This window comes from Phyllostomus discolor, chromosome 6 (assembly GCF_004126475.2).
Source record: "Phyllostomus discolor isolate MPI-MPIP mPhyDis1 chromosome 6, mPhyDis1.pri.v3, whole genome shotgun sequence".
Classification (NCBI taxonomy): Eukaryota; Metazoa; Chordata; class Mammalia; order Chiroptera; family Phyllostomidae; genus Phyllostomus; species Phyllostomus discolor.
This window is the reverse complement of record NC_040908.2, coordinates 34,556,080-34,574,304: the sequence shown is the minus strand read 5'-3', so window position 1 is coordinate 34,574,304 and position 18,225 is coordinate 34,556,080. Positions and strand designations below refer to the sequence as shown.

The 18,225-nt window shown below is 44.1% G+C and overlaps 3 protein-coding genes across 6 annotated transcripts in view; all 3 read left to right on the top strand.

Annotated features, from left to right (window-relative positions):
- PSME4 (proteasome activator subunit 4) overlaps positions 1-1,744 on the top strand; it is a 93,387-nt gene extending 91,643 nt beyond the window's left edge. For both annotated transcript variants that reach the window (XM_028516497.2, XM_036027945.1), the window contains exon 47: positions 265-1,744. The gene's annotated coding sequence lies outside the window, so the exon portion shown is untranslated. The remainder of the gene's footprint in view (positions 1-264) is intronic.
- A 3,180-nt stretch (positions 1,745-4,924) lies between these two features.
- Positions 4,925-14,462, top strand: GPR75 (G protein-coupled receptor 75). Of its 3 annotated transcripts, XM_036027946.1 has the most exons (3): positions 4,973-5,124; positions 9,590-9,835; positions 9,921-14,462. In XM_036027946.1, exons 1-3 carry the CDS (start codon positions 5,088-5,090, stop codon positions 11,330-11,332), a joined length of 1,695 nt encoding a protein of 564 aa, XP_035883839.1. In that variant the 5' UTR covers positions 4,973-5,087; the 3' UTR covers positions 11,333-14,462. The 3 variants fall into 3 exon arrangements, with proteins under 3 accessions (XP_028371549.1, XP_035883840.1, XP_035883839.1); XM_028515748.2 differs by having other exon boundaries at positions 4,925-5,124; positions 9,590-14,462; XM_036027947.1 differs by lacking the exon at positions 9,590-9,835 and having other exon boundaries at positions 4,961-5,124.
- LOC114499514 (syntaxin-8) lies at positions 12,042-14,465 on the top strand. Its single transcript, XM_036027951.1, is given in 2 exon segments — positions 12,042-12,290; positions 12,292-14,465. Coding segments are annotated over 2 exon segments (519 nt in total). The 5' UTR covers positions 12,042-12,059; the 3' UTR covers positions 12,580-14,465.
- The last annotated feature ends 3,760 nt before the right edge of the window (positions 14,466-18,225 follow it).

The window sequence follows — 18,225 nt, the reverse complement described above, 5'->3', positions numbered from 1 at the left end:
GGGACCTGGCCCGCAACCTGGGCATGTGCCTCAACTGGAAATCAAACCCGAGACCTTTAGGTTCACAGGCCGATGCTCAATCCACTGAGTCACACCAGTCAGGGCTTCACCTGGGTTCTTAAGAATTTATTATCTATTTTGTATTGAAAAGGGGGACTCAGAAGTCTTTCTACTGGGATAGGAAGAATAGAGAGGTTCACTTACAGGGCCTTTAGAGTTAGATGCCCTGTTGCCTGACTGAATTTTTTTTCCTCCCTGATACAGATTATTCCTCACTTCAAGCTCTTGTCAATCAAAAATTCCAGATCCTCAGGTACCATCTGCGGTGGCTCTCTGCAGGTTTTAAAACTCTGCCTTTGTTGAGCTCTCATTATTTTGGTGGTTTCTGTGTTTGGTCTCATGAGTCTGCATTCCACAGGTTGTCAGCTGCCATTTGGTTTCCTAACTTGTCCGGAACTATTTCCAGAGTATTGATCATTTTTTTTGCTTTGAGGCATCTGACAAAGCCACAATGTCTCAGACTTAGAAATAATTACCCAATATAATCATGGCATCGAAGACCAGACAGAGTCTAGGAACTCCTTAAGAAACAGCTTACTTGGAATGGAGAATGCCCATCTGTTAATACGGGTCCTGTCATTTCATTCATCTCAAAATATTTTGAATTCTTTCCAAATGGCTGTTGGGTTTAGATGGTAGTAGGGCTGTGGGCCGTAAATCTGAAGCCCGGAGAGCCGTGGAAACAGAAGGGAAAGAGGACGAGTCTGAACCCTAACTAAGGGCCTGATGGATTGCTCGACGAGACACAGAAGTGAGGTCTGCGTCCACCATGCTTCCCACGGGCTGGAGTTTTTGGTGCTGAGTGGAAGAGCAGTTGCTGAAAAACTGGGGGTTTGGTGAATAAATTTTTTGATTGATTGTCGTGTGTGTGCACAATGTGTGATTTTGAAAATAAACATTAGCAACAACAAAAACCCTGACTGGTTGACTTTTACCTGTATTCTTTACAAATATTGTTTGACTCTTATTTGAAAACTGTTACACTTAATGGGAAACTGCTGTTTTTGCGGGGATTCTGTAATTTTTTTTATTTTATTTTATTTTTTGCCTGCAGAATCGTTGAGAGACTAAGAAGTCTTGGTATTTAATTGACTTGTTTAATAAATGTTATATAGATGTAAAAGACTGTATAAACTGTAGAGATAGCATTAGCCAGACTTTGTACAAATGCAACCTTTTACATGGCACCATTGTGTAATTAATTTGTAAAGATTCCCATTAGCTCTTTATTATAGTGATTTTTGGCTTTTGTACCAATTGAATGCCACTTTTTGCGTTTTTAAATTATTTTCATGTTACAGAAGCTGAGGTGTGGGGCTTTGTTTGAATTCATTTAATGTTAGAATGTCTGAATTTTTATGTAACTTTTTTGTGTGCATCGCTGAATGCAAACGTCACGTGTTTGCCTTTGACAAATTTATAGAATGCAAGGTATCTTCTAGGTTAAAGTAATTGGCAAGTTGGTGAAAGTCATCTTGCAACACACTCTGTATAGTCTTCCTTAAAGGAACACTACAGTATATTTTTAGTATCTACTTGCTCAATGACTCAATGCGGACCTAAGCACAGCACTGGTCCTGGTACAGTGTCAGCATACACAGGCGTAATCCCTGTATAGAGTAGTGCCAAACTGATTATTTCATTGTTTAACTAGTTTAAAACCCAATAAATGGATTGTTTTTAACACCTGGCTTTTGTCTTCATTAAGTGGAGAGAATAGTCCTGTAGGCAGTGACTCCAGTGCATTCCTTTTGCATCCATAGATCTGGATCCATGAATTCATGGCCCTCTCCAAAATGAACTATGTACATTGGGCCTGTCTGCCATGGTAGCCGTTAGCTACTTGTGGCTATTTCCATTTAAATTGAACTGGAATTCATTTCCTCAATTTCAGTAGACACATGTGAAGTGCTTATTAGCCACCTTGTGGCTAGTGGTTTACACTACTGAATAGCATGTCAGTGTCACCAGAAAGTTCTGTTGGACAGCATTGATCTAGATGATTGATGTGATAAGAATAATGGGGGGGGGGTTGCAAAAATGTGAATTGAATTCATACTCCCAGCTCATGGTATTGATGCCTTTTCCTGAGACCACACTTGGAGCAGTGAGGCAGTGTGTTAGCCACTTCAGATTTTTCCAAGCTGTCGTGAAACCGTGCCTGAGCAACATTCCTGAAGTGGAACTTCAAAAAATACAAGATACTGTGTTCCTCTGTGTTTCTCTGGCTGGGACTCAACACAACATCTTTGTAAAGCTCCATAATGCTCATTTGTGCAGCCAAGATTGAGTGCCACTGGTGAAGACTAAGGCCCACAATAGACCAAAACGGTACAAATGAGAGTTTCCAACATGTGTGCCCTATGTGATTCTGATACCAGGTTTAAACAGTGCTTACTACCTTGACACCTCAGTCTGGTTAAACTGTGAATTATTTAATTCCCTTTTTACTGGTGGGCTTAAAAATGAAAAGGAGGAGGGAAAGAACAGGGGTGGATGGCTACTGTTGTCTAAGTTCTTAAGTGCATGTCTCATTGAAAAGAACGGAGAGCAGAGCTGGAGCGGTGCTAAGGTAGGTTTCCAGAAAGCAGGCAGTGAGCAGTGGACGGGGAGAGAAAAGCCTGTGTCCTTGAGGTAAGAGCCACACCAATCTTTGTTTCTGAACTGGATCTTTTAAATAAAAACTTCACAAAGTGTGTTTCAAAATTCAGTAGGAAAATTCACTGACCTATTGATGTGAATGAATACATTTTGGTGTCAAAAAGCAATTATAAACAGGTTGAGAAGGCTGTTTTCAACTATTCGAAAGGGCATTGCCAAGCCCCTTAGGTTGAAGGCCAATTTTGGTAACTAGCACTATGGCCAGAAAGAACCAGTGAGAAATTTTGTTGCATTGAAACACATTAATTTTTCCTACGTGGTCTTCATAGTTATTTATTTTTATGGACAGCAATCACTTTTGTTAACATAATTGTGAGTATTCCCCCATTGTTGGACATCAAGGTGGTTTTCAGTTTTCCTTACTACAAGTTACACTGCAATGAACATTTTCATACCTTCATGCTTAAAACTTTTTCAGGTATCGGTATATTCCAAGGAGTGGGGTTTTTAGGTCAAGAATCTAAACTTATGTGGCTGTGGTAATGCTTTCCTCCAAGTGCACATCGGTTGACTTGCGTTGCCAATGACACTGTGTTAGAACGCTGTTTTCCCTGCAAATTGATGGCCCATTCATATTTCTGTGTGCCATAGCCAGCCCTGCTTGGGGTTGACTACTGAGCCAGTGTTCTTTCCGGATTGGCACACTTGTCTGGTACACAAAGTAGCGGTAGCCTTGCCGATGGTGCTAAGCAGTTCTGGAACTTCGGTAGTTCCTGATTTCCTCTTCAAGATCTCTAGGATCCTTTATAAACCTGTAAGTTGTCCCCCCCCCCCCCCCCCCCCCCGTATGAGATAATTTCTTCCACAGGTGTAAATCTGCTGCATTCCAGCCCTAACCTGTCATAATCTGGCATGACCCAGTGCCGGGAATGAGCTGGCAATTATGCAGTAGCTAATTCATATGGAGAGGGATATAATTTGGAGTTTCCATTCTCAATACTGTCTTCTTTCCCTGTCATTATTTCTAGGGCCCCAGGTCACCATTAATGACAACCTAGAATAGAACTGCATTGCAAGAGGTTGGGAGTGGAGTATTACATGGGAATTCATGGGAAATTTTTCTTTAGAAGTAAGTTCATTTCTCACCAATTCTGGGAGCATAAGTCACCTGCACTGAATGTCTACTCCATAAGTTATCCATCCCTTTTTGTTTTGATGAAAGCACAGGGGTACTTGGATAGATAAGTGATATGTATAAATCAAGTTTTTTGGTGCTTGGTACCAAACAGTTTAGCCAAAATAGGATTTCAACAGCAGTAGTCTCACTTAAGTATTTCACTTGAATGGAATTAAGTTTCTGGTTTTCTGGCACCGGGGTGAATGCAAGGGCATTCAAATAGCATTCTCATTTTTAAAATAACTACCCCCCAGAGGTTAGAAAAGTAGTAAGATTCCAATTATTCAAAATAGCCAACATACTGAGGAGTGTTAGTTGATGGCCCAGACTAAAATGAAACCAACTACATGAGTTCATTGTTTTGGACATGTGGACTCTAGAAGAGTAAGAGAGTGGTAGTTTGGGTTTCTGCTCTTGCTTACTAATAATGAGCCCAGCCGCATGTCTACCACCACTGCTTTCCATGATTTTGAACGTTTCACATTCACGTCCACGATTTCCTGGTTTGGTTATTTGCATGGGTAGTTCCTTTTTACTTTGCATTTGTTTTCTGGTAATTCCCCTTGCTGAGCTCCTTTAGTAAATTCGTTAATACTTTTAGCTGAGAGGAGAAAAAATAATTCTTTTATATAAAGTTGGTTTGATTTAAATTGTTACTATGGCTTGATTGACAAATTCTAACCTTCAAAGTACGAAAGTGGGCAACGATGCCAATTTAGGAGAAAACGTATCAAGCCCAGAGAGGCGCCGTGGTGGGCCTGGAAGCCCAGCAAGGCCGCCGGGCCAGGGGTCAGACAAGAGGCCACCACCTGCCCATAACGCGCCCATAGCGAGGGTGCCATGGCTCTGAGGTAGAGATCCCGTGGGTCGCAGCCTCCTGTGGGCCCCCACCCTTCCCTCCTTTCTACCCTGTCCTCCTGCCCTTCTTCCCGTGTGTCAGCCTTAGCCTGTATCAGGGAGCCTCGACTCCCGAACGGCGAACCTCGCGCGCCGGTGCAGAACGGGGAGCGGGGAGCGGCCGGCGCCCCTACGCACTCGGGGCCCGCAAGCCAGTGAGCCTGCGAGTGCAGGCGGGGCCCCGGGCCTGGGTGTCCGGCGCAGGGGGCGGCGCCCTCCGCGGCTCCGTGACTGCGCCTCTGCGCCCCCGGCTCGTCGCGGCTCCCGGGATGCGCGGAGGCAGCGATGGCGATGGTACCTGGAGCTCTGGCTCATCCCCGGCGGCGCGCAGAACTGGGGTCCGGGTTGCGAGATGGAGGAGGAGGGGCGCAACTGCAGCCACCCGGCAGGTGAGAGGCCGCGGGCCCCTGCAGGAGGCGACTCCGCAGGGACGGGAAGGGTTGGGGGCCCCAGAAAGCCGGCGGGTTGGCGAAGAGTGCGCTGCGCTGGTCCAGGCCCGGCCGCCCCGCACCTGCAGTCCTGGCGCAGCTCGGGGAGGGGGGGGGGCAGCTATGTGGCCCCTACCCGGCCCTCTCCCAGGCTCCGCGTGGCCGTGGAACTCTCCCCACCTCCCACGGCCTGGCCGAGACCTCCTCATCCCACCAACCTTCTACCCTACAAGCTTCCTGGCCCAGCATAGGCCCTACTTACCCAACTCACCCCGGAGCTCCTACTCATCGCCAGCTCCTGGCAGGGGTCGACGCCCCACCCCATCTCCATTGCATACCTAGACTGAGTTGGGGTGGTGGTAGGGTGCTCCATAGCCTCCCCACACCCCTCAGCCACTGACCCTACCCTACCCCATCCGCTGCTCCGGGTATTCTAGAGGTAGTTCAACTGGGGACCAAGAGCTTGGGCTCTGAAATCAGGTAAATCTCGCTTGAATCTTAGTGACCTTGGGCAGGTCATCTAACTTCCCTGAGGTTTTCTGGATCAATACAAATACAATGGGAATGATAATACAATGGGTGAGGGTTAGACTCTGAAAATGCCCGTCCTTGAGAAACGAAAGGCATTATGAGGAAAGAAAATGCATTTAGGTCCTGAGTTGACTTGGGAAAGCTCATATAAAATGTATTCATGTACTAAAATATTAAGACAGCACACTAAATTACCAGACTCTTCACACATCTTAAGGTGAAATCACTGTCACAATACAATACATTTTTATTTACAATTCCTTGCTTACTAGTTATTTTAGGATCCCTCCTCAGTTGTAACAAGATGCACGTGTTATGAATTCCATCCATGTTGTTGTAGCTAATATGCCTGCATAAGACAGGTGTTCCAACTTAAAATTTTTCTGGGTTTATGATTTTAATCACATTGTTCTCCAGGACCTATTTATGGTCCCAGAGATAAAGAGTAGCTTGTATGCTGGTGTTGAAAAAAAACGTTAGCAACCTTTATTTAATATTTAATCATAGCAAATAGCTATTCACTTACCCCCTCCTCACATCAATGAGTTTTGTAGTTCTGTCTTGACAGCTTTGTTCCAAATTGTGTTCTCAGCCTCCTCTTTCTTACAGTCCCAAAGTTAGTACTAGGACCTAGGTTTACTGAACCCTCCATTTCCTTTATTTCTCCTCAACCTTCTCTGCCAAAACCTTTACTTCTATTCTGTCTTCTGCTTTCCCTCCTGTTTCTCTTCAGCCTCTGATTCCTAACTTTTTCCCAAATTACCCAATAGGAGTGGTTTATCATTACTTTATACCAGAACCATAATTATCTACTTTGACAAAAACATATACTGAAGTACGTATCTGTGTGTGTACTCAAACTTTGGGTTCCAAGAACTTTGACCTGAGAAGAGATAGCAATACCTACTTGATTATAGGATTATATTGAGAATGAAATAAAGTTTGATAATTTATGGAAAGCTTCTAGTATAAGTGCCTTGGCAATTAATAAGCACCCAATAAATTATTCCCGCTGTAACGATCTTCTGATCTGGGATCCTTCCCTTGATCTCTTCACTGTTCTGTTTAGCCTGGTGGAGAAGTGTGGGTTTTAGAGAGTAACCGCCTAGTTCAAATCCATGCTCTACCACTTTAAGTTGGGTGCTGTTCCTCTGACTCAGTTTCCTCATCCATAAAGTGGAGATAAGTTATAGTAACTGTCTTGGAGTTGTGAGGATTCAGTACTCCAGCACTGAGAAGAGTGGGCGGCAGGCACATCATGAGCACTCAGTGAAGTTCACACACTAGTAATGATACTGGTCATTGCATTCCTGACCTGGAAGTCTCCATTAGTTTGTCATCTATTGAAGAAATGTTCGGTTTATGAAAAAATTATAACTGTACAGAAAGTGCAGTTTGCCCCTCATCTGCTCCAAATCTTCTTTCCTCCTGCCTCTTACCTTTGACTTGGTTTGTCAATACTGGTTTGTCATTTCATTTTCCTTTTGACAACTCCAATTCCAAACATGTCCTAGCTGGGCATCTTCATAACTTTCCTCCCCCCTCCACTTCTTCAGTATTGTCCACTTACTCAGTGTTTCCCTTAGCATCCTAATTCCAGACTCTTCATCCTTCTAATTTCCCGCAAACTAAATTCCGGCTTCCCTCTTCACCCCTGCTCATCTCCCTACTTCCAAAGAGGAAACCCTTGGGGTTGGGGTGGGGGGTGGGGAGGAGAGTTTGTTATAAACATTAGTCTCACCTCTGCCCTTCCTGTCTCCTCACATTGGGTTTTCTCTTCCACTTCTGTTTGCATCAGTTAATCCTAATCCTCTAATTAACAATAAAAAAACATAGTAAAAGGGTATCTTTTTCACCACATGAGCATCAAAAAGTGTTCAGAAACAGACCACAATCTTAAGTGAAAACAATAAGCTACCCATTATTATTTTTAAATTTCAAATTATGAAGAAACAAAAGGTCAGGAGTTGTATTCTTCTCTCTCAGTGAACTTTTGTGGGGAAAGGGCAGAACAGTCGGCCTCACTTCCCAGGGGGGACATTCATCTGCTGCCATGACCCGCCCCAGCCAACCATCGTAACCATCGTGACCATCGTGAACGCAGAAGACGTTGTCTTGTCCCTTCGTGAAGGACACTAGTCAGTTACGTGGGTCTCCCCAGGGCAGCAGTTTTGTCTGATACTCACTGGCACAGCCATGCCCGTTATGGAAGGCTGAGAGGCTTCTGCACATTGGGTGGTCCGTAGCTGCTTCTTGGAGCCCCCAGTAGTCCCTCACTGACCTAGCCCCTTCCTCTGCATCCCATGATCCAGCCCCAAAGGGTTAACCTCTGGCAGAGCTGGAGGCCTCAGCCTGAGCTGGCGGTTAAATATTCTGAACATCAACCCTGGACCTCCCCAGTGCTACTGGTTATTCCTAAAATGCTGGATTAAAGCAAATACCTTTTGGTTGTCAAGCGCACTGCATCAGGCTCCAAGGAACAACTTCAGCTGTCTCACTTGGAAGCATCTTTGGGAACAGGGTGGGCACCAAGCCACTCAGGGCTTTTGGCTTTGGAATAACAGAAGATTTGTGTGAGTGTACTTTAAATCTCATTGCAAAATAGTGGGGAGAAAGGTTACAAAAATAAAGGAGCAAGAAGAAAAACAAGATCTTTCTGTAGAGCAGAGGCTGTGTCTTACTCATCTTTTTTACCCACAGCACCTGGCACAAAGCTGACATGTGGTGTGCGCGTGGTCAGTGTAAATGGCATGAATGAATGCGTGAGTGGGTGCTCGCCTCCTGCTTCATCGTGAGGATGCTCTTGTTGGAATAATGGTAACTCACATTTATAGGGCAGTTTAAAGTTTACAAAGTGGTGCTTTGCACCTTGTAAATCTCAAATATAATTCTGATACTCTTCGTTACTTTCATTTTTTCCGCCTCAAATATGGTCCTACACAAAGTTTTTTCCCAAAGGAGTGTATAGAGTTAGCCAAGAAATCACAAACAGGGAAGAGAAATTGTAAATAAAAGCAATTAAATGGTTCTTCTTCGGAAAAGAAATAGGATATGTTAGTGAGTTATGCAAAGGGCCACAGTATACTTCAGCGATACCCTCTGCTCATATTTCCAGCACATGCTGTTTTTCACTCCAATCCTGCTACAGAGACCTGTCTCCTGCCCTGACGCCCCCGCCCCCTCCCCCTCCCCCTCCCCCCAGCTCCTCTTCATCAGGACTCCTGTCAGCCTCTTGGCCTCTACCCTGGCTTGGATCAGGTTCCTCTTCTCTTTCTTCCATAGCGCTCTGCTATCCTCTATTTACCACATTAGGCTGTAATTACCCAGTTAGGTTGATCTCCAACTAGATTGTCCTCTCTTTGTCCGGCAGGTTTTGGTCTTGTGTCTCCAGTGTCTGACACCAGAGTGTTTCTAAAAGTAACTGCTGGCCCTGACTGGTGTGGCCAGGTTGGTCGGGCACTGTCCCACATCGCTGGTCCAATTCCCTGTCAGCGCACACGGCTGGGCTGCAGTTTCGGTCCCGGTGCTTATGAGAGGCAACCCAATGATGTTTCTCTCTCACATCGATGTCTCTCTCCCCCCTTTCTCCCTCCCTTCCTCTCTCTCTAAAAATAAAATTAAATCTTTTAAAAAATCATTAAAAAAGTAACATCTGAACACCCTTTAATCAGAATCTCAGTGGGTGAGACCCAGGAATCTGCTTTTTTATCTGCTCTCTAGGTGAAGCTTAAAACTAGTTCGAAAACCACAGTGTCCTAAAACCTCAAATTAGCTGGATAATTGTATTTGGAGGTGTGTGTGTCTTTTCTACGTTGGGCTTTCTGTGTACTGGGTCAGAGCTGACAAACTTGTGCTTTTCGCAAAGGTCATGAGGTCACTCTACTTTCTGTTTCAGGATTTGCCTTTTTGTGTGCAGGCCTTTCTGCCTCGGGTCTCTTTTGTCATGTTTCGCTCACCTGTGAGTCTGAGGCCCTGACTCCCTTCCCACAGAAGGAAGAGACCTTTCGCTCTGAAGATGAACTCAACAGACCACCTCCAGGATGCTCCCAACACCACCTTGCTCCCCGAGCCTCACTTCCCGGGGGGGAACCATACGGCTCTCCAGGCGGACCCCCATGGTCTCACCCACACGGCCACTTTGGTAACCTGTACTTTTCTACTCGCAGTCATCTTCTGCTTGGGCTCTTATGGCAACTTCATTGTCTTCTTGTCCTTCTTTGATCCAGCCTTCAGGAAATTCAGAACCAACTTTGATTTCATGATCCTGAACCTGTCCTTCTGCGACCTCTTCATCTGTGGAGTGACGGCCCCCATGTTCACCTTTGTGTTATTCTTCAGCTCAGTCGGGAGCATCCCGGATGCTTTCTGCTTCACCTTCCACCTCACCAGTTCTGGCTTCATCCTCATGTCCCTGAAGACAGTGGCAGTGATCGCCCTGCACCGGCTCCGCATGGTGCTGGGGAAGCAGCCGAACCACTTGGCCTCCTTTCCCTGCACCTTGCTCCTCACGGTGCTTCTCTGGGCCACCAGTTTCACCCTCGCCACCTTGGCCACCCTGAAAACCAGCAAGTCCCACCTCTGCCTTCCCATGTCTAGTCTGGTTGCTGGAGAAGGGAAAGCCGTTCTGTCTCTCTACGTGGTCGACTTCACCTTTTGCGTTGCCGTGGTGTCTGTCTCGTACATCATGATTGCTCAGACCCTGTGGAAAAATGCCCAAGTCAGAAAGTGCCCCCCTGTAATCACAGTTGATGCTTCCAGGCCACAGCCTTTTGTGGGGGCGCCTGTGAAGGGAGGTGGAGATCCTGCCCACTGCACCATGCCAGCCCTCTACAGGAACCAGAACTACAACAAACTGCAGCACATGCAGACCCATGGATACACCAAGAGCCCTAATCTGCTGCCAACCCCTGCAGCCAGCCGACTCCAGCTGGTCTCAGCTGTCAATCTCTCCACGGCTAAGGATTCCAAAGCGGTGGTCACCTGCGTGATCATCGTGCTGTCTGTCCTGGTGTGCTGCCTTCCACTGGGGATTTCCTTGGTGCAGGTGGTTCTGTCCAGAAGTGGGAGCTTTGTCCTATACCAGTTTGAACTGTTGGGATTCACCCTTATATTTTTCAAGTCAGGATTAAACCCTTTTATATATTCTCGGAACAGTGCGGGGCTGAGAAGGAAAGTGCTCTGGTGCCTCCAGTACGTAGGCCTGGGTTTTTTCTGCTGCAAACAGAAGACTCGTCTTCGAGCCATGGGCAAAGGGAACCTCGAAGTCAACAGAAACAAATCCTCCCATCATGAAACAAACTCTGCCTACATGTTGTCTCCAAAGCCCCAGAAGAAATTTGTGGACCAGGCTTGTGGCCCAAGTCAGTCGAAGGAAAGTGTGGTCAGTCCCAAGCTCTCGGCTGGACAGCAACACTACGGTCAGAGCAGCTCAACGCCGGTCAACACTCGGATTGAGCCATACTACAGTGTCTACAACAGCAGCCCATCCCAGGAAGAGAGCGTCCCGTGTCGCTCACAGCCGCTAAACTCCTTTGGGTTTGCCAGCTCTTATATTGCCATGCATTATCACACCACCAACGACTTAATGCAAGAATATGACAGCACTTCGGCCAGGCAGATTCCGGTCCCCTCCGTTTAGAGTCACAGAGACCAGAGGATCTTGTGTAAACTTTTTTTTGTTTCTGATACTAATTGATTTTTTTTTTCACTTTTGTGAGGCCGGTAGTGGAACAAAACAAAGATTCAACTAAACGGTTGGCAGTGATGATTTTCTTTGGTCTGAAGTACTAGCATCTATTGGTTTGCTCTGTGCTTTCTTGACATTTAAAGATTTAATGTAAAAGTTTATTATTTAGATTTTTACCCTGACCTGTGTTCCAAACTTTTATACTAAACTTTCACATAGATGCTCTGCATCCGTTTAAAGGGATGACTCATGCTACTCTGTTAAAGTGGAAGGTGAACTGATGGTGATCGTCTGACTGAGTGTTATAGTCCTTCGAAGTACATGTGAGCTGGGTAGTTTAAAGAATGTAAAGGTATGATCTTTGCTGAGATGTTATTTTTATTAATTGAATTATGAACTTTGATTCTTTGAAGTATTGAAATGGGGAAATATACATTTTTTGGTAGCAGACTTATTTGAATAAATAATATATTGTTAAAGCAGAAAATCAGAAATATATTATCTGTAATGATCTTTACCAAAAATACACAGGTATTAGGCACTTTCATAAGGCAGTCCACCAAGAATATAGTATTATGATTTTTATTATTTCTTACTATAGACATTGTTCTGTGTCAGTGGAGTAGCTATATAGTTCTTTTAAAAAGAAAGATGTGGAGAAGCGGGAGGAGACTGCACCATGGCTCCGGGGCCCTGGTTCTCCACATACGATTCTACTTGCCAAATCACACACAAGAGGTTGCTGAGAAAATTCAACAATGAAACCAGTAAGAAAGAAATGGTGGAAATACAACCAGGGTCCAGCCTGATGACGGGAGGGGCCAAGCAAGGCGTCCCAAACCCTTGGCCCTTTGAGGAGCTGGAGGAGACCAGAGGCTTGGGTTTTGATGAAACCCGGCAATGGCAGCAGAAAAATCATCCAGGGACAGGACACAGGCCTTGATGCCCTTTCTTCTGTCATCAGTCTCCAGAAGCAAATGGGGCGAGAGATTGGGAATGAGCTGGTTGAACCAAATGAGATGTTTGATGACCTCGCCAACCTGGTGGAGACAACAGGCGAGAAGCTTTGCACTGACACCAGGTGTGTGAACTTGGTGGACAGAAAGTCAGCACCTTGCAGGATGAGAATGGTGATTTTGCTGCTGCTCGCGGCTGTCGTCGGTCTGCTTGCGGTCTGGCCTGCCACATGGTGGCAATAAAGAGACCAGCAGCTGTGACCCGCCGGTGAGGGAGGAAAGCTTAGCACCCATGCGATACATGAAAGCTGCTCTCAATAAATTCCCTCAAAGCTCTGGAAGAAAAGAAAAAAAAGAAAAAGATGTTTTTCCGTGATAAGCGTGAATTATTCTATTTCGAATGGTCTTACCCAGGAGTCCTAGTGAAGAAGACCGCACCCATGGGAGAGGTGTGCTGTTTTGAGGGGAGGCGGTGCTGCAAGGGTCCACCTCAGCCGCGTGCTGTTGTGTGGAAAGCAGCCCGGCTGCTGCATGTTGGACGATCTTTATTTCCCAAGAAGGGATAAGGATGAGAATGGGAATGTTTTGATTCATACTTTCCTTCTGTGTGAGAATGGCTTGTTAACAACCTGACAAAAAGTTTCTGAGTAACTATTCAGAAATATTTTTTGTCTTACCTATTGTGGTGGAAAAATTCTTAAGATGTATTTTTAAACGAATTGTGTTAGTTCCCTCGCATCAATCTTAAACTGGAGATGGGCAATAAGGAAAAATGGATTAAGTATTTCTACACCTAAAACTAATTTTATTATATACAGTACTCTGTGATTTCTAGCATAACAACTGTAAATTCATATTTTTATGTCAAAATATTTTCATTCTACAGTTAGCATTTGAACTTGTTACAGTTTTGGAACAATAACTGCTAGACACAAGATGAGCATCAAGAAACAAAATCTATCTTTATAAACTGTTGTATTCAAGAACCGTCATTGCAGATTGGAAGGCATTTTATTCCTGCGGATGAGTGATCATCAATTCACAGCACCCCCCCCCCCCTCGCCCCCGGGCTGTTCCGAAGCACAGAGGCTCAGGAGATGCTGGGCTGGAGCTCTGCTCAGCCTCCTTGCACGGCTCTTACCTTTCGGTGCCAGCCGGGCACTCTTGTTTCTGAGACTGGTATGAGATGTGGGTTTGATTTTTTTTTTTTAATTCACCTTTTAGGGCTCCTTCCTTCCTGTCTTTCCCTTCTTCCTTTATTTTTGCTATTCAATTTTACAATAAAAGAGAAAATATCCACTCTTTTTTTTTTGTAATTGAGTGCTATTTTTGGAAGTCACTATGACCTGTTTCCATTGTGCTTTTATTTTTACTATAACACTGTTTTATTAATGCTCTCATGAGATAGGTTAGTATATTATCTCTTTTTTTTAACAAAGAAGTATGATATCTAGTATCTTCTCCCAAGAGCATTTGAAGAATTGTGGCAATTTAGAAATCAGACTTTGTCAAAATCAGAGCCTAGTATTTATTCCAATAAGCCAGACAGCTTCATAATTAATATTAAGAAGATATTTCACACTTTTAAAGGTAGTATTCCTTTTTGGGCCAGGCATTTCAAATGTGATTCAATAGAAGATTAAAAATAATAATTTCTACTTATAAAATTAAAGATGACAGTTTTTCCTTTGTGACCTTTGAGATGACTCATTTTGGGGAGGTACAGATTGTAGTGTAAAGAAAACTAAGCATGTGCATAGGAGACCTCTTTGTGCTCATCAATGAATTGTTGATTTAATTTGCATGAAGTACATGTGGGCTAGGTTCTTAGCCCTCCTCCACATCTGCATCTGCAGACACAGATCTACAGACACAACTTCTCTCTTCATAAGGGCTAAAATGAGAACTGAAAGCAATGAGAATTCAGTGGAGTATGACTAATTATCAGGGTATATTAACCAGTTCTCTTCATGCTTTACTGTGATGCAAATCATGTGTGTATTTCAAGCATTTTATAATTGTTCTGATGTTAACCATTAGGCCAGATTTGTATTTCTGATGCTTTTAATGTTCTTTTAAAATAATGTTTGGAAAATAAAAATATTGAAAATTCTAACATTTCTGAATATCAATCAGATGACTATATTATGACTTTTCTGTCCAATCATTTGAAAACAGAGAATAACAGTGATCATTATTGCACAAGAGATAATATATTGAAGCTCAAAGACAGTTATTTTCCTTAAGAGATGAAATAATTTGACATTTTATAGCATGCATAAATGCTGAGACTAAGAATAACTCCGGCCTGTGAACCCAAGGGTCACCAGTTCAATTCCCAGTCAAGGCACACGCCTGGGTTTCAGGCCAGGTCTCTAGTTGGGGACATGCAAGAGGCAACCACACATCAGTGTTTCTCTCCCTTTCTTTCTCCCTTGCCCTCTCTCTTAAAATGAATGAATGAATGAGTGAATGAATCCAAAGGTTAATTATTTATTAAACTAAGTTTCTCAACCAGTAGGAAAAGTCCCTTGAGTAAACATTTCAAAAACCTCTTTAAAACAAGATTAAAACCTGGAAAAATATAGAGTTTTAGAATTTGTAGCTTATCAATCAGAGTTTGGTTTGGAGAATCAGAAAATATAAATTGAAGCAGAAAGCGGTTGACTATAGGAAATTAGATGTCTACTAACTCATTAGAAGTTCAGGGCTCTACGACACGTTTCCAGGAAAGACGGCACAATAACACACTGCCAGGAGAGCTCCCACTTCTGCTACAACTAGGAAGAGAGGAAGCCACTCAGCCTCCCTGGACTCTGACTTCAAGGGCACCCTGTTGAAGTAGTTACCAGAGGTCAGGAACCTGTCACCACTACCGCCACCTCCACAGCTAACCCTCCTGACATCTCCAAAGCAAGTGGCTGAACCAAAGCACTGCTGCGGGAAAAGTTGGGCAGGGTGCATGGAGTTGGTGGAACCCAGTTTGCATTTATAACCCCACCTTCCTGCAAATCTGGAAACTGGTTACACTAAAAGGGTAAACTAAAAGGAGGTTCAGAACAGATGCTGAGTTGTAATCTCTGTCCACAGTGGGCCACCTTTTTGGTCCCCAACATTTGTATTCACTCCTTCAGGCATTCTCCCACTTGAAACAATGCAACTTCTCTCATTTAAACAGAAACATGCCTTCTTCCCTCCAGCCTGGCTGCTTTTATTGTTGTCTGTATCTTTGGTGTTCTGCAGTTTTAATATGATATGTTTCTTTTCATGTATGTGAGGATTTGTTGGACTCCTTGAACCTGTGTCCTCGTGTCTTTCATCTGTTCTGGACAATTATCTTTTCAAATATTGCTTCTGTCCCATTTTCTCTACACTCACCTTGGATTTTCACCCCATGTCTTTGTTTCTCTGTTGTACAGTTGTGCACTGTATAATGACATTTTAGTCAAAGACAGACCACATACACAATGGTGGGCCCATCAAATCATAATGGAGCTGAAAACTTCCTAGTGATGTTACCATTATAAGGTCATAGTGCACCCCATTACTTACGTGTTTGTGGTGATGCTGTGTGAACAAACCTGCACTGCCAGTCATAGAAAAATATAGCACACACAGTATGTATAGTACATACTACTCGATAATAAACTGATTTATGTATTTACTGATTTACATATTTACTATACTTTTTATTGTTATATTAGAGTGTACTCTTTCTACTTAAGAAAAAAGTTTGTCATAAAACTGTGCTGTGTTACACTGGCCACAGTCTCATACATCTTGTGTTTACTGTGAATTTTGACTGCATCATTTTCTCTTGTGCTGGATTTAATCTCAGGTTATTTTGTTCATCACGGCCCCTAAGTGTACAAAATCCACTGCTGATGTTGCTAGTAAGAGGACATGTTGGGTGATTGACCTACAACCAAAATTAAAAGTGATTAAGGTGGCAAATGAGCTTGCCAGGAAGGCATGTCCCATTCCACCATAGCTACAACCCAAAGGATAAGAACAAAGGGACAGAAGTCGTGGAAGGATATGCTTCATTGGGGGTGAGTAGACTAAAAAAATTTGGGAAGGCCTCTCTCAGACAGAGGAGCTTCTAATGACCTGGAGTGAAGGACAGACACAGAAGTGTGTCCCTCTCAGCACCATGGTGGTCCTGGCCAAAACAAAAGTTTGTCATCTTCAGAGAATAGGCTAGATGCAACTATGGTGTTGAACTTACTGCTAGCTCTGGGTGGTGTAAATGAATCAAGGATTGTTACTTATTACATAATGTGGAAGTGAGTGGTGAGGATGCAAGTGCCAATGGGAAGGCAGCTGAAAAAAAGTGTTAGAAATTCCTAGATACGCCGATTGTGGAAGAAAATTACTTGCGAGAGCAAATATTCAGTGTGGATGAAGTCTCTCTGTTCTGGAAACTGCTGCCTGAAAAGACAGCCACATCAATGCCAGTTGAAGGCTTTTAAGGACTGGATGAGAGTTTTGCTTGAGAGCAGCATTGCAGGCTACCAATGGGCTCCCTCTGTGATCCGGCACAGTGAGAACCCCACGCCTTCAAGCACATCAGGAAGCACACAGTGCCAGTGCATTACAGGGACAACAAGAAGTCTTGGATGACCCAGCTCCTCTTCCACGACACACTCTGAATTGCTGTGCCAGTGAAATGGAGAAGTACTGTTTGAAGAATAACATATATTGTAAGATTTTGCTTATTGTTGATAATGCTCCCGGATATCCTCCTTTTATTGGTGTGTTTCATCCCAAAATCAAAGTGGTGTTTCTTTCTTCAAACACCACCTCTTTGATCCAACCAATGGATCAAGAGCAGCTTTTTAGCCCCGACTGGTGGGCTCAGTGGGTTGGGTGTCATCCCACAAACGAAAGGATTGCCAGTTTGATTCCCAGTCAGGGCATGCCTGGGTCAGACCCCTGATTGGGGGCGTGCGAGAGCAACCCATAGATCTTTCTCTTGCACATCGATATTTCTCTCCCTCTTTCTCCCTTCTCTTCTCCAAAAATAAATAAATACAATAATAAATAAATAAATATTTTTAAATAAAAGAGAGTTACAGTAGGTTTTAAGACATGCTATCTAAGGAGGACATTTGTCCAGGCTATTGCTGCAACTGAGGAAGAGACTGATACAATTCTGGAACAATTACAACATTTGCATCAAGAACCGTGCTTGAGTTTGGAGCAGTGTCACCAAGGAGTGTGTGAGCTGGGAGAAGACTCTCCAGAGTTGGTCCAACGGCCTCAAAGAATTTGCCAAGGATGAGGAGTTCGCAAAAATCAACAAGGTTGTGGTTGAGATAGCAAACAAGATGAGCTACTTTAACCTGGGTGTGGATAAAGAGGGCACTGAGGGGCTCCCAGACATGGTCCTGAGGAATTGACTAATGAGGAGTTGTTGGGACTGGAACAGGAGCACCTAGCTGAAGACGAGGCAAGAGAAAAGGACACTTCAGAAGAGAAAGAAGAACTGCCCCCCTGCCACCAAAAATTCACAGAGAAGGGTTTAGCAGAAGCTTTTGCAGAACTCCACAAATTCCTTGAAAAGTTTGAAAACATGGACCCTGGAAGCGAAAGATTTTCATTAATAGAGTTAATAAAGTGTTCATGGTGCATTATCTGCTTATAAGCAAATCTAGGATGCAAATAAGAAACAAGCCAAGCAAACCATCGTGAACATGTTTCTGCAAACATGACTCCTTAGGCAGAGCCTCAGACAGGTCCTTCAGGGGGTGTCCCAGGAGAAGGCTTTGTTGTCATAGGAGACGACAGCGCCAGGGGTGTCATTGCCGAGGCTGACCTTCCGGTGGGACACGCTGTGGAGGTAGAAGACAGTGACATGGGTGATCCTGACCCTGCGTAGGTCAAGGC